General features: G+C 41.3%; 1 protein-coding gene across 5 annotated transcripts in view; it reads left to right on the forward strand.

Annotated features, from left to right (window-relative positions):
• Positions 1-17,279, forward strand: part of fam13b (family with sequence similarity 13 member B) — an 82,038-nt gene extending 64,759 nt beyond the window's left edge. For 3 of the 5 annotated variants that reach the window (XM_035956336.2, XM_023288225.3, XM_023288226.3), the window contains 14 exons: positions 316-413; positions 1,132-1,183; positions 1,488-1,617; positions 2,234-2,305; positions 2,960-3,233; positions 3,405-3,543; positions 4,262-4,343; positions 5,016-5,210; positions 5,994-6,208; positions 7,113-7,196; positions 7,302-7,397; positions 7,505-7,881; positions 12,025-12,126; positions 13,894-17,279. In XM_035956336.2, the coding sequence (XP_035812229.2) occupies positions 316-413; positions 1,132-1,183; positions 1,488-1,617; positions 2,234-2,305; positions 2,960-3,233; positions 3,405-3,543; positions 4,262-4,343; positions 5,016-5,210; positions 5,994-6,208; positions 7,113-7,196; positions 7,302-7,397; positions 7,505-7,881; positions 12,025-12,126; positions 13,894-14,017 (2,040 nt within the window). In that variant the 3' untranslated portion in view covers positions 14,018-17,279. The remainder of the gene's footprint in view (positions 1-315; positions 414-1,131; positions 1,184-1,487; positions 1,618-2,233; positions 2,306-2,959; positions 3,234-3,404; positions 3,544-4,261; positions 4,344-5,015; positions 5,211-5,993; positions 6,209-7,112; positions 7,197-7,301; positions 7,398-7,504; positions 7,882-12,024; positions 12,127-13,893) is intronic. The other 2 variants (XM_023288227.3, XM_023288228.3) reach the window with 2 other exon arrangements.
• Positions 17,280-20,687: the final 3,408 nt, after the last annotated feature.

A 20,687-nucleotide genomic window follows, 5' to 3' on the forward strand; every position in this document is an offset into this window, starting at 1 on the left:
TTTGTTTATTATGTTATTAGTATTTATTTAGTAACAACTTAACTCACCTTTTCCTGGCTAAGTTATGGATTCCAGTGCAACCTTTCTGAGTGGCAGTCTGTATTTAGTGCTACATTTCTACCATTCAGGACAAAGTAGAAACTGTGCTCCCTGAGGAAGTGAAAAATCTATGTATGTAGAATCGGATGCACTTGTTTACAATTTAACAGCTTCCTACTGTCATGTTTCTTGCTTTGCCCTACCACTTTTCTTTCAAACTCTGTTCATTAAACATAAGAAAATTAATCTTAAATTGTTGCTGTTGCTTTTCCCCAGAATTCTCTGGACTCTGTCACCCCCCTGGAGGAGAGCTCAGGAATGGATCTGGATGGAGAGGCCGTCAGTGATGATGAGAACAACTTTAACACTGCCAGGTGAACTCTTCACTTTTTTTCAGCCATTAGAACATCAACTGCCTAAATCTGCCTTCAGCCGGTTTAGTTTGAGTACACAAAGAGCCACAGTCTTTTACTTTAACATGAGCAAATGAGAGGGAGTGATGTTGTGGTACACTGATCATTTGACATTTACAAATCACTTCGACATGCTGTCTCAGCAGGAGCTCGTTTTATGCTGCATCTGAAACACGTCTTTATCTCAGTCTCCCTTGCACATAACACGTTTTAATTCACACTGCATTGTGTAGTTTTACACGTCATGCAGTATCACACCTCCAGCTTGTGGTTGTTGACAAACACAGCCAGTGCAGCACAGTCACTAAGGCAGGCCGATACTTAAATGCTGTTTCACACATATTCATTAAAAATGGGAAAAATTTAAGTAGACAAAGCATTGATTTCAGTTTCAGTTGAAGCAGCAGCTTTGCTAATTTTTCCCACAAGAAATGATTCATGATGTGAACATATTTTTAGTTGTGTGACTGTGGTGTGACTCTTTCTCAGCCGTTATTCAGACCTTCCTCAGACATGCTCTCACGAAGACTAAATAGGGCTGTAGCGGTCTGATAGGTCAGTACTGGTCAGAACAGTAACCAACAACTTAGTTATCAAAAAAACATACATCCTCTGGGAAAGTCCTGAAGTGTTTATCTGCTTAGAAACTCTGGCATCATGTTGTAATCTCTGATTTCAGGCAGGACAATCAGCCCCTTGTCACCATGGATCAGACCGTCACCATTACTTGTGTAAGTAGCAGAATGTGGGAATATATTACTGTTTTCATTACTTTTTCTTAAAAGGAACCTTTACATTTTAATTAAATTACAAGCTTAGGAGTCATTTTTCTATCCATATAAACATTTGGCAAATTATTACCTCACTATGCACTTTGTTTTTCCGTCTTTTATTCTTTTCTAATTAATTTCTCTCCTGTTCAACCTGCATCCGCACCTTTTCTCTGCTTTTGTACATTTATCATCAGTTATTTGTTGGTTTTCTTTATTCCTTCACCTCATGATTAATCTCTATAATCCCTCTTTCCTCCTCCAGGAATCGAGTTCATGCTGTTGTGATCAGAATGCCAACACCAGTGAGAACAACAGGAGCCACCTGTCGCCATGCCAACCAAACTCTGGCCACAACCCTCACCTCCAGCTTTTTCCTGACAACCAATGGGAAGGTATGTGCCACTTTATCACTGGTATCCCAACATGCTCTGTGCAGAATTCAGAAAAATAGAATTTTGAGAAATAAAGTTTCAGCCAATCATAAAATGCACAGAACAACAGACCCATCTGGTGGGAGGCAAAAAGCAGAAATATGCTAAATGTATTTATTTGTGGATCTTGAAACTGCACTAAATTCAAAGAACTTTCTGAACAGTAATAGCTGTTTTCTCCCAGTTTGGTGCTGTAATTATGGTCGGTTAAATAGCTCTAAAACCTGTCATCTGTGGGTGTGTAGAGGCTTAAAGGTTCTCTGTTTAACTTAGAAAAACCTTCTGAATATCAAAAAATTGAAATTCATGACTGTGCATCCCATCAATTATTAAATGTTTCCCAAAGATCTCTGCTGCACTGCTCGGTTGGTTAAACTTTTATGAGCTGTCATTCTCCTTCATTTCCCTGTGTTTCTGTGAAATATCCAGTGTGGCTGATGTAAAAAACCCTTTTGTTTACAATTAAACCCACCTTACACAGATATCGAATGAATGCTGGTGAAGTGGTAAAGTTAAGAATGATTGACCTCACTGTTCGTCTTCTCTGCTATCTCTCTTCCTCCTTCCATCCAAACAGCGTCACCCCCCTCCCATCTCCACCTCCCTCCCATAGACTTCTCATGTATGCATCTGCAAAAGGAAGGTCAAGGTAAGTAGCTTCATGTGTACCCACTCACCCACCAGTCTACCCAGCCCTCCTTTCATCCCTTCTCATTGATTTTTTACGGTGGTTGTTTTCCTGGCGTGGACACGGTACAGGAAGCTAAATTAAAATATTCTCACATTTTAAAATGTGCTTCTGTGATACCGGTCATGAATAAATCCCTGCATGTGAAACACTCTTCCCTCCATCAGATTTAATAAGGTGTTGGCGGACTGTATTTCTTTTCATCTTTACTCTTCCCTCCTGCTGCAGGGTCACTGGGCAGATTGATCAGGACACCTTTCCTCTCTGATTACACTTTTTACACTTACTCTGTCTCTCTCTGCCTCACCCCTGTCTCATTATTGTCACGACCCCTCCTACACGCTCTCCTCCTCCTTTTTTTCACCTTCGACTCAGCTTGTTAGCATAGTGCTGACAGTCAATCCACCGTTAATCAGGCTTAGCGTGAGTCAGCAAGGTACCGAAGAAGAAGTTGAATTTGTTGTTGAATGTATCATGTATGCGTCTTCATATGTACAGCACTTGTCAAATATATAATACGCTTTTTAGCAAGGGATTAAATTAGTCTTCTCTCTCCCTTCTTTCCTGACCTCTTAACTTGCTCTGACTCCTCTGTTTTTTTTCTAATCTCTCCAGACCCCGTCCCAGCTTACAAATCCTGGCAGGACGACAACGACGGTGGAGAGGCGCAGCTCTCCCCACTGGCTGGTCGCATGGTCCCTCTCCCCCCGCTACCCTTGGAGGAGGATGGTGAGGAGGAAGAGGGGGAGGGAGTGCAGGACGACTCTCCCTCCTCTTCCCGCTCCCACCCTCACCTCCTGGCACGACGCTTTCTCGATTTTGGAGCGCATGGCGCCCAACGATTCCTCCAGCAGGACCTGGACGCCACCTCACCCACCAAAGCACAGAGGTACGATGAAGCACCAACACCCAGGTGTAGCTCACTCACTATGAGGTTCTGTTTAAGGTGGTAAAGTTTATAATCTCACCTCCAGTCATTCTCTTTGGTCTGTGTTAGAGCAATAATGTGTGGATTATATAGAGTGTTTTTGGCAGTTTGTTCTTACCTGTGTATCCTCAGGCCAAGGCGAGCGTCATTTGGCTCCAAAGAAGCAATGAGAGGAGATTCAGTGACCCACCAACTCACCAAGAAGCTTCAGCATCTGAAAAAGAAAATCAAACAGTTTGAAGAGCAGTTTGAGAAAGAGAGGAATTATAAGGTAAAAGCAGACACGTAGAATGTAGAATTTATTATACTATTACTGAGCAGTCAAAGTGGTTGAGCAATAGCTAAACTATTCTTTTTTAAAAAAGTAAATTGCACTCTCAGTAATAAATATAATAAAAATAGCTTGTAGTCATTTTCGCCTATTCTTTCTTTCTTTTTCTCATCATATAGTTATTAATCTGATGAAGGCCTATAAGACTTTCTGAAGGTCAAAACCTATGTATGAATAATGAAGCCCCAAAACATAAATTAATTTTGTGCATTGTAGTGCTGAGGAATATAGTCTGCTCTGTGACACAGTGTAGCTGAAAAAAAACAAGGAGCAACATATTTTCTTTACTTTAATCGTTAGGCTTTGATGAGGCAGTTTCAGCTACCGTCAGTTCACAGGAGGTTTGGCAGTTTTGTGATAATAGGCATTAAAAATCAGCTTTGTTCTCACATTAGTAACAAACACTAGCAGCTTCTAACAACCTTTGAAATTCAACATAGTTGTAAGCCTCCAAGGTGACGTTTAGCTTGATTTATGGCGGATTGCCTGCACACTGCTGAAGGCAATCACAGATCCTTTTAAAGCTTTGTGTAAGTCTTTCCAAGCAATAACATCAGTGACTAAATTGCTGTTGTAAATTCTGTTTTGTATTGCCTTGACCTTTTCTCTGAAATACCAACTCTTGCTCTGTGGTTTCTCTCCTCTCCTCATCTTTTAGCCCTCGCATGGAGACAAGGCAGCTAACCCCAAAGTCCTTAAATGGATGACTGACCTGACCAAGATCCGCAGGCAGATTAAAGGTAGAGCTACTCGTTCTTTCTCCGTGAACGTGCTTTGGTGTGTGTGTCGGGGTTAGAGTGCTGGACAGTTTGAGCTTCCCCACGCCTAACCTTTGACCTTTGTAACAACATCGCATGTATGCTGGTCTAACAAACATAAGCAGACATGCACATGTTCGGGGTTGACGTGGCTCTCACATGCGTGGCTCCCACCCTCCAATGTGCTGGTGCGTCCTTGTGAACCCACATTCATTACCTGCAGGTTGAGTTCAGTAAGGTGAAGCAGTGAAAAATACTTAGTTACACGGAAACAAAAGTAGAATTAAGACTACAATTAGGCTTGCAGAAACTTTTTTTTTTTTTTTTTGATAAGCTGGTGTTGACTGTCAGCAAGCAAGCGTAAATACTCATTCAGATGATATGTGACACATCTAACATACAGCAATCCTTTTCTACACCTTGACGTGTCTCTGCCCCTCTGAATTGTTTCACCGTGCTGAACGAACCCCAGGCAGCTCGTCCACCTCCTCTTTGCGAGGCGACAGCTCTGCTTTTTGGAGAACACAGTGGCCGAAACATTTCTCTGTTTCAAATCAAAACTGAAAAAAAAATAACGCGAGCACCCGCTCTCCACTTTCCTCCTTCCTCCTCTTATCGCACATCGGCCGTTTGATTGATTGATCGGCCAACCAGGACGCCAGCACCACCTTTTACCCAGAAGCACGCTGAGGCACCAGGCTTTGCTCCATTCACACAGACGCCACCATGCTCCCTCCTCCCCTTCCTCCTACTCCTCCTCCTCCTCCTCTATCTGCTCACCTCCCCATCACACACTCACCCCCCCGCTCCACCCCTACTCAGGCCTGAGCTCTAGACCGTTTCACCTCAGTAAGTACAAACCCCTCAGTAAGTAGACATTGCAAACACTACTGACAGTCACGATGAGGCGGCTTTGTGAGAGCATCTTGCTTCCTTGTTTTGGTGTATTTCCTCTCGAAACAGCATGTTGTCACAGGATATTTAATGGAGAGATACCTTTTTCAAGAGTGTAGTGACATGAAAGAGAGAACAGAATTGGGGTTTCCATGTCAAAATAAAAATCATGTTTAGAATTAGACACGTTTAGGTATGGACTGATAAGTGTATGTTCAAGTATTTATGTATATTTATCTTTTAACAAAAGATTTTGTTGGTACCAACTATTGAACTGAAACAAAATCTTACATATACAAAAAGTGACAGTGTGATTTTAATGTATTGCAGTGACATCTTATCTAGAACTACTATTATGTTAAGGGGCAACAGTGCGAGGTCAGGCTGACCCAGGGACTTCTTTCTTAATTTAGTCAGTGTTTTAAAAATATTCAGGAAAAGGTTGTTGCTCTCTATATTTGGGTTTTTACTTGGTGTGGTGTCATGTTTTTATCCAGGGTGTGCTGTCCGAGCATGCTATTCTTTCTCCTTATTTTTAATTGGCTCACCTTAACCATGGCTGCCATCTAATAAATACCTGCATGTCTGGTTGTTCAGTGAAAGCTGTTTAGTGTGTGTCTTTATCTTGGTTTTCACCCTTCATTTATAATTTACCCCCTCTGTCCCCACAACGTCATGTCTGTCCTCCTTCCCCCAACCTGTATTTCTCTCCTCATCAATGTATTCCTTCTCCCCCAGATGCCAAACATCGTGCCGAGAGTGAGCTCGGCCCTCAAACTCGTCCTCGGAGCAACACCTTGCCCAAAAGCTTCGGCTCCACACTGGATCAGAGCACTTATGATGCAGCCGTGGAGGTCAAAGGTCCACGTCCCAGTAGGGAGGAAACACTGGAGCTGATCCAGCGCAGGGTCAAAGGGAAGAGGCAGGAGGATGGCTGGCCTGATGACATCAAGGTGAGGAGCAGATATTTCCCAGCCTGACTCAAGACACACGTCAAAGTGTTTTCTATTTCCTTTAACATGAAGTATTTCTAAATTAAACCGAATATTCTTATGTAACGTATAGTCAAGTTAGCGGGTTATAGTGGCCACATTTTTCAGCCTCTGTGGTTTAGTTAATGAAATGCAATACAGAGTTGTGGAGTACAGTTCACTGCTGCTTCACCAGCATTAGATCACAAAACAGCTAAGTGACAAATGAATACATTAGACCTCAGAACTGGGCTAACATCTAAATGATCCATGTTGTCACTCTGCTAATGAATAAAAGATGTGTTTTACACAATGAGCTGGGTGAGCATGTCGGTCCAAATCACATTTAATTGGATACATTTTTGTGTTTAAGATGAATCTTCAAGAATATTTGAAGAGTGCAGAATGTTTGATGTAAAATATACAAAATATTTATAGTTTTAGCACATTGCAATAGATAACTTTACAGTTAACACACACATGTATTTTACTGTACTTTATAGAAGCCAATGGATTTTTGAGAATGCATCAATAGAAGTTAGAATTAAACATAACACAAGAAATGCATGAGTAAAAATATGAAAAGCACAAAAGGTGGAGCCAGTAAACAGCAGAAATTGCAGAAAGAAAAGAAAAATTGGTATTTGTTTTAAAATGTACCACTGGTCCATCTGTTCTGTATAAGCAGGATCTGTTCAAACAGGATTTCCACTACACCTGGGAACATGAACAGCTTTTTGGGGTCAAGCATTTTGACATGAAATCACGTATCATATTGTCATTTTTCAGCTCATTTATTCCCACACAGGGAGTGTGGGCCACTTGTATGTGCTTAGTTCAATGTTATATCCCTTTTACATTATTAACTGGTTTTCTGTCTCTGTAGAAGATGACCAAGGAGCAGTTGTCTTGTGAGAAAACAGTACTTCAAAAGAACCTCCTGCACTACGAAGGCCTCCACGGTCGACCAGTGAGTTAACCAACATCCTAAATCCTGCTAAGATTTGTTAAAGCTGCCTAAAAACAACCATTTACACATTTTTTTAACCACGCCTGTGTGTCTGCCTGCATCCAGGTCACCAGAGAGGAGCGTCTGGTGGTGAAGCCTCTCTACGATCGCTACAGACTGGTCAAACAAATGCTCACCAGAGTCAGCATCACACCCATTACAGTAAGTAAACTACACACTCACACACACTTCTGTTGTCTTTGGTAGACATGTAAATACATAAACAGTAGATGGATAAGATTTATTGACCTCTCTTCTCTCTCCCCTAGGTATCCCCCTCTAGTAAAAGGCGGAGCCAAACCCTACAGCCAATCATCGAGGGTGAAACCGCTCATTTCTGGGAGGAGATCAAAGAGGAGGAGGAGGATGAGCGGAAAGGTGAAGGAGGAGAAGAAGAAGAGAGGGAGGATGAGCAAAATGATGATGAGGACGAAGAGGAGGAGGAGGAGGGAGAGAGCAGTGGCGGCGAGATGCAGAGCCCTGAGGTCATCATGGCCGTCGACCCCATGACCCTGACCGATGGACCTGTGAGGAGCCAGAACCAACCTGACAGACAGAGCGACTGTCCAATGAGAGAGAAGGTGGAGGAGGGTTCAGGAAGGCTGGCGCTGGACCTGCGGCTGTCCAGCTCTAACGCCTCGTCCATGTAAGAGCACAACACACAAACAGCAGGGCAGCCGTAGTCAAACGTGAAAGATTCTGGTGATAGATTGTAATGTATTCATGCCACACGCAGGAAAGGAGATTTGTTCTCTCGCATTTTATAATCGGGTATTAAAAATTTAATCGTACTTATAAGATAACGAACAAAGTAGCAGTTAATCATTTAATATTCTCAAATATTAAATGTTAGATTAATGTGGAAAAAATGTGAATTTGCTGACATTTTCATTGATGAACATATACATTCTACAACTATTCATCCTGGACAATAAACTGGACTTCCTCTGTCTAACCGAAACATGGCACAAACCACTGGACTTCTACCCACTCAACCAAGCCACTCCCTCCGGATACACGTACCTCAACTCACCCCGCCCAGAAGGTCGAGGAGGCGGCATCGCAGTCATCCACAAACAGCTCTTCACAACCATCCCACTTTCCATCCCTGCCTCCCCCTCCTTTGAACACCTTGTTTTTAAATTACCCGGTCACACCCCAATGGTCACTGCTATCATTTACCGCCCACCTAAACCAAACCCCTCATTTCTCCCTGACTTTTCCCACTTTGCCACCCAGCTATTAGCTACATCTCCGTCAGTCCTCATCCTTGGTGACTTCAACTTTCACATCGACAACCTTCACAGTAAATCTGCCTCTGACTTCCTAGACCTCCTACAATCACTCAACCTCACCCAGCATGTCAATTTCCCCACCCACAACCATGGACACATCCTCGATCTGGTTTGCTCCTCTGGTCTTACAGTCCTAAATATCTCCAGCTGTCATCTCTCCATCTCTGACCACCTAGCAATAACTATGGACATCAGCCTCCCCACCCCCCTGCCCAAGGAAAAACGGACAATCTTTTTTAGAAACACCAGATCACTCTCCCCCTCTGTATTCTCCGCCTCACTGACCACTGCATTGTCCATCTCCCCTCCCCCATCAATCAATAACCCCACTGACCTCATCAACCACTACAATCATACTCTCTCTTCCTGTCTTGATCAGCTTGCTCCCCTCAAATCCAAATTAGTCACTTTCTCCCACTCTGCTCCATGGTACACCCCCGAACTCCACCTCATGAAAGCCCATAAACGACAGCTGGAACGTCTTGTCAAGAAAACAAACCTGACAGTTCACCGCCAAGCCTACTCCGACTTCCTCCAACAATACAAAGACGCCCTGAAATCCGCACGGTCCACTTTCTACTCTGACCTGATCAATACCAGCTCCAACAACCCCAAGTCCCTCTTCTCAACTGTCAATAAACTCCTTGCCCCCCCGGACACCGTCTCAAACTCGTTCACCACCGACAAGTGCAACCTATTCCTCTCTTTTTTCCATAACAAAATCATCTCCATCCACAGCAGCCTTGTCACCTCCCCCACCTCACTTGATCCCCCCTCTCCTCCACCAAACCCTCTGAACTTTCCCCCCCTGGCCCACTTCTCGCCCGTTTCCCCCCTGGACCTGCCCAAATTCATCACTGGAACTAAAAACTCCACATCCTGCCTGGACCCCATCCCCACTGACCTCCTCAAAAACTGCCTCCCTGTTATCTCCTCCCTCATCTCTAACATCATCAACACTTCCCTCAGTACTGGCTGTGTCCCCTCACCCCTCAAGCTCGCCTCTGTCTCCCCAATCCTCAAAAAACCTGGTTTGGATCCAACCTCCCCTCACAACTTCCGGCCCATCTCCAACCTCCCCTTCTTATCCAAAACATTAGAACGTGTCGTCGCTGCCCAGTTGAAAACTCATCTCACCTCCAACAACCTGTATGAAACCTTTCAATCTGGATTCCGCTCTCATCACAGCACTGAAACCGCTCTCCTCAAGGTCACCAACGATCTCCTCCTCTCCTCAGACTCCGGACAAGTCACCATCCTCATTCTTCTCGACCTCTCTGCAGCATTTGACACAATCAATCACTCCATCCTCCTGTCCCGCCTTCAATCCTCCATTAACATCACCGGCACCGCCCTCACCTGGTTCACATCATATCTCACAAATCGACAACAATTCATCAAGGTCAACAACTGCACATCCGCCACCGCCCCCCTGTCCCATGGTGTCCCTCAAGGATCAGTACTTGGCCCCCTCCTCTTTATCCTGTACCTCCTCCCCCTCGGCAACATCATCCGCCGCCACAACCTACACTTCCATTGCTATGCCGACGATATCCAACTCTACATCTCCACCAACACCACCGCCACCACCACCCTCCCCTCTCTCTCCAGCTGCCTGGCCGACATTAAATCCTGGATGAGGAAAAATTTTCTCCTGCTAAACTGCGACAAGACTGATCTCATCTTTATTGGACCTAAATCACTCACACCATTTCCCCACTCCCCCATTACCATTGATAACACCACCCTATCTCCTTCTGCTCACATCCGCAACCTCGGTGTGATATTTGACAGCAACCTCACTTTTGAACCCCACATTAATCAGATCACCAAAACTGCCTATTTCCATCTCCGCAACATCGCCCGTCTCCGCCCCTTCCTCTCCTTCTCAGCCGCTGAAACCCTCATTCATGCCTTCGTCACTTCCCGCCTTGACTACTGCAATAGCATTCTCTTCGGCTCCACCTCCAAAGTTCTCAATAAACTTCAACTCATTCAAAACTCTGCTGCCCGACTCCTCACCCGAACCTGTTCTCACGACCATATCACCCCCGTCCTGCAGAACCTCCATTGGCTCCCCATTTCACACCGCATCCAGTACAAACTGCTTCTCCTCACCTTCAAGTCCATCCATAATCTTGCCCCCTCTTACCTTACCGATTTGCTCCTCCCCTACACCCCCCCCAGGAATCTCCGTTCCTCCCACACAAGCCTCCTTTCCATCCCGCACAGGACCAGCCGGCGACACTGGGGGGACAGAGCCTTCGCCATCGCCGCCCCCGCACTCTGGAACTCACTCCCCCATGCCCTCCGTGACTGCACCAACCTCACCACATTTAAATCCCTTTTAAAGACTCACCTTTTTAGATCTGCTTTCCTTAAGTGATTCTGTATTTTATCTTGAACTTGTTTTACTACCTACTGATTTTAATTAACAGTTTTGTTTTATCTTATTGTATTTTCTGTACAGCGTCTTTGAGTTTTTGGAAAAGCGCTTTATAAATGAAATTTATTATTATTATTATTATTGTCTTCTTGTATATATGAGGTCCTACAGTTCAAAGGCGTTTGAATTGTAGCGTCCCCCAGGCTAAAAAGCATGACCTGGGGAGGGGAGAAAGTGGGCAGTGGGAACATGGACGGTAAATATGGCACATGCAAAGTATCTAAATATGCTAACTAGCTATATTTCTCCAGAAAAGCAGATTCCACCTTTAAATTATTAATTGATAATCATTAGATGCAGCCCTGCAGCAGTGTCATAACTCTGGAAAGTTGATGGCAACAGCTGTTTTACCACAATCGCACACTGCCTCGCAAGGGTAGCGGCAAAATATTTTTGTTTAGCGTTTCCAGGCAGTATGGTTTATTTTGTTTCTGATCCGTACAAACTAAAATAATGAAATAGATATGATTAGGACGGAAAGCACAGGCATGAAAGAAGAGAATGGAAATATTAAAAATATAACTTTTTGCAATTATTGTGATGAATTATCTACCTTTGGGAAATGTCTTTATTCTGTCTTAATTAATGACCCTGGGGAAGAAAAGCAGGTCCAATTAGCTGTCACTTTGCTGACTGTGCATACACAAGCAGGAATAATGCATGACACAGAAAACCCAGGGTTCATCTGCTGATTCTAATCTGTTAAACGTGTCCCTGAGCACATACCTGGAATTAACACACATACACCTCTAATCAGCTCAGTTTCTACATCCAGGTCTCTTACTTTGGCATGATCCCGACTGCTGATCCTTCATGCCGACACAGTTCACTTCCTGCTCACACGGCCCTCCTCTTCTGTCTGGACTCGAGTCTTTTATGCATCACAGTCCAAATAATCACTGTTGAGGGGAAAAAAAGCCTATTTTAAGAATTTGTACGCTCTGAATTGAAGTGATTTTAAAGCATCTGAAGTCTACAAGACTCCAATATAATATTAAAATAAGGTAATATGTGTAACAGTGTTCTTATTTATCCCATCATCCTCCAGGCCAGAGCTGCTGGAACAGCTGTGGAAGGCCAGAGCAGAGAAGAAGAAACTGAGGAAGACCATCCGAGAGTTTGAGGAAGACTTCTACCAGCATAATGGAAGGTAAGTGGGAGAGACACCCACGCTGTTTTAACTGTTAGTGTACAAAGTCCAGCAGTATTACTAGGAAACAGTAGTAATTTGATTACAAGCACAGAGTTATTTGAATCAGTCCAATACAATAATACAGCTAAAAATAGTGATCCAGAACACACCTTGGCAGTGTTCTCAAGTTGTTGTATAGATGGGTCACAGCACCTCCAATAATGTCAGAAGAATATAGAATATAATCAAAATTTAAAAAGCTAGAAGCCTTGGCTGTCCATGTCTCTAGATTAAAACAGCTGCCACAAAACAAAGCTGAGTAAAATAGGAACAGTTTTACATTCATAAGCGTCCTTTTATATTATTTTTTTCTGTTATATCATAATACCCCTTATGTTTTATATAAATCACTCTGGATTGCCTTACATTATGAAATACGTTATTAGGCTTTCAATCGTATTGTAAAATCAGCAGCAGAATAACATATTTAATGAATCACTGTCATGGAATAACTACGGTGAGAATGAGATGAGTTATATTAGATTGATCCATCTCTTTGTAGGCTCCATCGGCTGTAATTAGGTCAACAGTTCTACTGGTTGATATCAGAAACACTGGGCTATTTGACAATCACCAGCTGGGCGTAGGCTTTCTACAGTAGCGTAGGTTAAAGTTTGGGGCATCAGTGAAGAAGAAGTTGGTAAAAACTGGTGAAGTGTTTCGGAAAATCACCAGCTCACAAGTTTGGGACCAAACTACACAATGCAAATGTCTGTGGAGATGGTCTTCATTACAGATTAAGGGAAAATGGTGATTTAAAATCCTGAAATGTCAGAATACATGTTAAACCTCAACCAAACGTGTTGATTTTTGACAACGTGTATGATGTGAAAAGGTGTGAAGGCAGGAGCTGTCAGAAACATGGAAGGTAAAAACCATAAGTCTGACACCAGTCTGTCCGACAGATGTCTTGTGTCTGTTGGACTGGATTCTCTGCGTCTGGCAAAATGCTGTCTGGAAAGAGATGATGAACACTTTTATCACAGTCTCACAGCCTGCGAGTGGCAGGTACTTGAGTAGGGCATGGAAATGAAATCTAAGAGTTTTTCCACAGAGGTGGCTATAATGGAGCCAAGCTATGCCATGGATGGCTGCCAGCACTTCAGCAGTGCTGGTACAGTGTGAGTGCTTTTCACGGCGCTGCACAGCATGCTAACAACATTTAGGTATGCTGGTCACAAACTGCAGCCGTTTCTACTATTTATCTCTCTAATATGTGAAAATGATCTGTTGATCAAATAAAGCTAGATATGTACATATCTGATTGAATAAACCTGCTTTTATTGAAGTAATATCGCTCCTACTGACACTGGAGCTCTACTAACTTGGTAACAAACCAAAAGATTTCCTGTAACTTTTTGACAATAAAGGCATATACTGGCTTTTAATATGAAGCAAGAAGTGCTGGCAGTGGTTCAGTTTGCATCAGCAGTAATTCAACACAGCTCCGATACGGCTGAAGGTGATCAGTAAACTTCTTGATCTCTCAAACAAACATGAACACAGCAGGGAAACTAAACTCCAACGCAGAGAGGTTCACATACAATCTACAAAAGCAGAGAGAGCTCAACAAAAACTTTTAAAAACCAAGTTTTTTTCTCTAATTTCCAGCTCAGACACACAGGTCTGAGGACAAAGCAGTGCAGCAGGACATGGAAATAAAAGCACCTTACCCTGGCTAATGGAAATATCTTATAACCCTCCTCTCTCTCTGCCCTACTATAGAAATGTTCAGAAGGAGGACCGGGTTCCGATGCTGGAGGAGTACCGAGAGTACAAGAGGATCAAGGCCAAACTCCGTCTCCTGGAAGTCCTCATCAGCAAACAGGATTCCTCCAAATCCATCTAGACCCTCATCAGATACCTGCTATCACCACACACATCATCAGCGCCCATCACTGCAGCGAGGCCACGCCCAGGATCAGCCATCACAAACACTCCAGCCAACAACAACATACAGATTACAAGACTTCCCACCTTCATGACCTCCTCATGGTGTGCTGCAGTCAAGTAGTGGGGAAACAAAGTGTAGGCTTTGGATGCATTCACTAAAATTGCCACGTAGATACCACGATGTAGCCTCTTTGTTCACACTGTAGTATTGTAGTTGGAAATCTTCACCAGTGAACAAGAGTCTCCAGTAACGTGTTTGGGGCGTCTAGACTTCACCTGCAATTTCACTACAAGAACCAATGTAAAGTTTTGACTCTTGGGTTGTAGTTTTCACACCGATTCAGTCACGACTCCTCAAAAAGTGATTTCTAGTGGAGTAAAAGCTATTAAACTATCAGTGGCTGGTCAAACAGTTGGATTGACAAGGTTTGTAAACAACATTCAGTTTGTAACCAAACACTCGTTGCTGCTGCTGTCTTTATTAGGACTACAAAAAAGGGTGAGGAATTAGTCAGCATTAACTAAAACAGCAGCAACATAATGAAACGAGTGAATTTTTAAGTCAATCTAATTTGCCAAATGTCTGCAAGTCAATGGGAACAAACAGGCTGTTCAGTACAAAGCAAACTACACAAAGTTGACATTTTTAAGCATTTTGGTCTCAAAATTATCTTAATTTAAATTAATCTCAATTAACTGTATGTGACTACAGCTAATCTTAGAATGTCTACAGCTACTAAATAAGGGTCCATTGCCAAATATAGCAATTCCCAAGTTTACTTTAAATGTGATGTTATAAACGTGCAATTTTACAGATTTTTTTTCCCCATTACATGAATGTAGCAGCACCACTGGTTAAACTTAGAATGGCCCATGGCCGACACTTGCTGCCTCAATCTGACTACATATCATCTAAAGCACGGCAGCAGTTTAAAAACTTGGCGGAAAAGGACTCATCACTGTGTTTGTTGTCATCATCTTCGTCTCACCAACTTGACTTAAGACTTTGCACTCGTGTCTCATGTGTATTTCCTCGTTTTCCGATGGGGAAACAAAAACATGTTCTGACTTTTTAATTTCAGGAACTGTTCTGTTGTCGATCTTTGTTCTTCGTGTTGCTGAATAATCTTATCGGACAGCTCAAGGACTGGCATTTTAGACGCTCTTCACTTAGGACACTTCTTCATTTGGGACGCCGCACACTGTGTCAGGGTTCCCACTTTTGTTACAACTTTTTCTCCCTTGTTGTTATTTTAATGATAATAACAGTAATAATAATTTACCATCCTCACATCCTGGATGCTTCACCTTCTGACTGATTTTAAAATGCATTTACGAAGTTTAAAAACAAGTTTGTGAGTGTATTTTTTATTTTTTTTTTTTTTTACAACAAAGGTCTATGCTTATGTGTTTGTGTTTTCTTGAATGAAAAAGTAGTAACTGTTGTATTCCAAGAGAAAAATGGGAGGAAAAAAAACAGTTGTAACTCTGATTAAGACTGATTACAATTTTCTTTTTCATTAACTTCTATTCTTTAGGGTTTTCTTCTACTTTTTGTTTGCATTTTGGATTTTTTTTTTTTGTCCAGGAAGATGTGCATCAGTAGGCATACAGTGGTGTTACCTGTTTTTATCCCTAACAAAATAATTCCTAGTTTTGTCCCGTGAGCGCCTGCAAATACAGTGCTGCTTTCAAGTCGTCGTTTGCTCAGAGATGTGAGTTTTTAGGTCATATGGTTTTGATTTTAACACCACTTGAAGGCAGCATTAGACAAAACAAGCTCACAGAAAACGGCCCGACAGTTGTTGATGTGGATGGACATGATTATTGCAGAAATTATGTGGAAAATTCTGCACTTGCTGACTTTCCTCCTTGTTTTTCAGTCGTTTTCTGTTCGTTGTGCTACGTGAAGGCGTGGCAGGTTCTGAGGGACAATGGGTGATAAATTCTGAAGAGACGAGCCAGTATCTGGTCCACGTTGCTTCTTCATGTCTGAGTCCATAAAAGCATGTTGGCTGGTAGTCGGTGGTCCTTCGTTAGGGTCTGATGATGTCTGTGAGGTGCCAACACTGCCAGCACTGACTAAAAATGGAGTGAAGCAACTCCGTCAGTGTCGAAAGTCTCATTCGTACGTTAGTATGACGTCGAGAGGGACGTTGTTCTACAGTGAAGCAGAAGTCCTTGGTTGGTCAAATCTGCAGTTCCAGTGAAGTTTGATTTCCTGCTGGCAGGTCAAATGAGGGCAGGAGGAGGAGAATGCCAACGAGCTTGGCCTCTTTATTATTCTTCTTCTTTGAGGCCATGTTGTCCTGCTTGTATCAGACAGAATTCGAGGTGTCACAGTGAGATAAAGAAATGTCCAACAGTCCCTGAATTTTGGCTTTAGCTCTTTGTAAACCGGCTGTTTGTGAAGTGATGTTTTATCGATTAATCTTGGCTGGTAAAGAGGCTGGTTACTTGTGTAATGTTTGTTTTAGGCAGATAGACACAGGTGATGTACATTTCTCTGCCTGAATCAAAGCTGACTGCAGTCTTTAGTCTGTAAGTGGACAGCAGATGTCACAGTTTGAAACTGAACCTTTGAATGAGTTTTTGAGATTGAGTGTTTGTGGGGGGATATGAGGGGGGTGTGGTGTGCGTTTGTCAGTTAGAGGTTTGGTGTAAAAAAAAAAAAAAAAAAATGTTATTTGCACAGCATTCACCGAATGCAGCCCTTTTGAGTTTTTTCATTTGTATTTCTAGAAATGAAGCACTACTTCTATACAAATATAAATATATACTGTACATAAGAAACACCCGAAGGAATGAATGTCAGAAATGTTTAAATTATTTCAAACATTACGTTTGGCCCCCTTTGATTCATTACATTTGTGATGCCCTGAGAATGTGTTTTTTTTATTATTATAAATATTGCTAATACTATCATAACCATTATTTTGTGTGATAACAATAATAATCCTTTTGTATCTACTCACTAACTGTAAAACCAGCTGTAGACGTTAGTCTGGCACTGTGTGGATAAATCACACATGAACCTGCTCTGTTTTATGAATTATTTTATCGCTCTGTGTAATATAAGCTAATATAGAAGCAGTACTGTAGTGCGCTTGCATGGCAAATGAGAACATAATAGTATAAAAACATGATGTATTGTTTCCATTATTTGTGCCATGAAGAAGCAGCAATAATAAAAGTTTGCGTGGAGTTTTTCTAAAGTATCAGGTCATGGGTAATGATGGTTTGGATCATTTGAGGTACAATGTGTTTTGTTTCATTTTCCACATGTTGTCACACACACTCAGCTTAGACGGGGTGTTTTTACCACTGCATCACATTGGCACTGCTGAAAACCAAAATATCAGTACATTTGGGAATGTTAGCAAGGATTGAAAAAGCCAATGACAGATGTATCAGATCAGAAAACATTCCAGTTTTTATCATCCTTCAAAAAGTGGAAACAATCCATCGTCAATCTCCGAAGGGCTTTTAATTTAGCTTTTACTTTTTTTGAGTCTGACAAGGTGAAGAGTTGGTTTGTTTGGCACCTCAGTTTCAAGATTTCAAGTGAACAAATGGTGTGTGGTTTTTTTTGTTGTTGTTTTTCATTGTGCCTGCAGCCGAGTGGTAAAATTCACATGTGGTTCACACGTTCTAAACTCTAAATGTGTTCTGTCTTTGTCAGTGTACAGTATCCTTCATCTCACACTCACCCATCCGACGTGCATGGTTGTTTTACACACCAGGAATTCACAGCAGAGGTCGTCGTCAAAGATGTCTCTTGGGTCAACACTCCTTCTGAAAATGATTTAGAGATGATCCGTTTTTTGGTCAAAACAGTAGCAGACAACGTAAGAGATATATTTTTACAATCTGTAAGGAGATTTAAATTTTTAAAAAGTCTCTAAAGCTGTTTAATTTAAAAGAAACAATCATCTTACTGCTTTCGGAAAGCTCAGATTTGTGACTGTACAGTTAGAAATTCGCCAAATCTTTAGTTTTTCTTACAATCACAAACTGTGCAGTGAACAATCTGACAGCAAAAAAATAAACGTGACATCTTTGAAACAGACTTTTGCTACAAATTCCTTTAACCAGAGAGGATTTCAGGAGGGGCAGGTTGTAAACTGCTCCTTCCTGCTTCCTCCATTCGATCTACACGTGACACGGTGTTTTACCACATCAATATGATGTTTTCTTACTTTGCGAATGCTTTTTCTGTTGTTTCTTCATTCACTAAAAAGGATGAGAAAATACAATCAGTAACAAACATTTACACGTGAAAATAAAATTTACAAGCTTGTCACACAACATCTGCTTTCTGAGTCAAATAAACAGAAGAAAACTATAAACTGGTTGTGTTCTGTCCACTTTCCCTGTATAAATTAAATTTGACAAAAGAAAACAAATGGTAAAAAAATGTAAAACTGAAGTTTAAACAAGTAATTACTCCACTTATTCATTGTTCTACCCATACTGCTTCACCAAAAAAAGGAAGAAAATATTAGAAACATGTTTACATCAAAATTTCTAATATTTCAGGATATAGTAGTTTAACATGTATGCAGCTCAATAAATACCTATGTGTACTGAGCAAGATAAGTGCTCATAGAAATACTTAATACTCATACTTAATTCAGAAAGACTAGACTATACTTACAGCCACTGTTTGTCAGGGTGGAGAGTAACAAAATATTTTACAAAAGTACAAATTTTAACAATTTCTCATTTTATGCTACGTTATACTTGCTCCACTATATGTATTGGGCAGCTTCAGTTATTATTTTTTAGATTAAGCGTTCACAAACATGATCAGTTAGTAATTTATAATGTCATTTTTGCAGATTAAACTCCAATATGAAGTATGTACAATTTGCTCTAAAGATCAAACATAACTCTGAAGCACCACTTACAATTACATGAAGAGTCATTCTGTATAATTAGTACAGTACAGTCACACTAGCAAGTATATGTTCTTGCTAATAGTTGTGGTACAAATGTAAACTAATGTTGGTCCTTGTCACTGAAGTTTGGCTGTTTGTCAAGTGTTCATGATTTTCCAGAGATGAGCACAACTTTAAAATTTTGTAATAATTAAAAAAAATGTCCTTGGGTATGAGATTTCAGCTGTGTATTGTTTGTAATTTTGATAAAGCTCTACACTGTGGAGTCCTTTTATTCTCACCTTCCAACTAAGCAATAAGTCTGACAGTTAGTCATTAGCGCCCTCTAGTGGAGAACAGCAGGACAAGTTTAAGGATTAACGGCTCCACTTGCTCCAGTTTAGGGGTTGACACGGCTTGTCTGAGACAATCAAGGTAAAAAAAAAAAAAAGACAGCAGTAACTGAAACTGATTACTAGCTGTAATGTGATTACTGAGCTCATGAACAGTAATGGATGGCATTACTGTGCAACGCCTTATGTTGTGGTACATTACCCCGAATACACTGGAATTTAAAATGTGAATTCACCTGTGTATACCCTATCTACAAAATTATAGAAATACCAGTTTACCTGACAAAATTAAACTGGAAGATTAAAACCCTGCCGTATCATCAATTTGCATTTTGTTGTATGTTCTACCCTGACATGCGCTTATAAAATGTTAATAGAAAATCTTGAGAAGCAATGCTTGTAATAATTCCCACTCACAACAAACGTTAATCTGTTTAGAATTCAAAAAGCCCAAAATTAAAGCAAAGTTTTTATGCTGAAGGAGGTTTTGCTCACAACCTGGCAACCTCGAAGTTGTTCTTATGACTTTGTGCTGAACTATTAGAATACAAGCATTTACAAAACACTTAATAATCACGAAAAACTTACAACAGCTAATAAACTCTTTTAAATGGTGGCTTTATTAGAAACTGTCTCCGTTTGTTCAGACTTTGTGAGCGCTGTTGCCATGGCAATATGCTTCTAATGCCTATATGCAGTTTTTAATCTACTAAATGGATGACACAGTTTCATACCCGCATTTATATTCAGTTTATTTCCAACGGAAACCAGATATAGACATATAAACAATTTATGGGGCAGCTTCAAAAATTAGCTTAATTGTTTGCAGTCGTGTTAACACTGCAGTTTATTTAGATGTAACTCACAGCGGTAGCTTATTTGTTTAAATGTGTGTTGTTCTTTTCGCAAAATGGGAGATATAAGTGGTGGCACACAGAATGATAAATAAATCGGAATTACGACTGGCAGGCTGATGTAGCCATGAATTCACACGTGGATGGTTGCAATTTCCATTTTTAACGGTTTAACCTGAACGCATCATTATTTGCATTTAGCAAATTAAATGAATAGAGAACTAATACAACCTTTAACAGCAGACAATTAATGATATTACAACAGGAGAAAGACGTACAGTAAATAATTTTCACAGCACCTCAATTGTTTCGGTTAAAAGCGACTCGCATGTTGAGGGTTAATTAACGATATTACCTACACCTGCGTTTAAGTCAAAATGTCTGCAAAAGTTACAAATTAAACCAGAACTAAGCTGAACATGGTGTGCGTTTGAAACAGAAACAAGTTAATGTAGTGGCAGCAGCATCACCCAAAACTACAGTGATTTACTAAATGAAGAACTCACCTGTTGCTCCACCAACACGAGTCCGCAACCTGT

This window comes from Amphiprion ocellaris, chromosome 13 (assembly GCF_022539595.1).
Source record: "Amphiprion ocellaris isolate individual 3 ecotype Okinawa chromosome 13, ASM2253959v1, whole genome shotgun sequence".
NCBI lineage: Eukaryota > Metazoa > Chordata > Actinopteri > Pomacentridae > Amphiprion > Amphiprion ocellaris.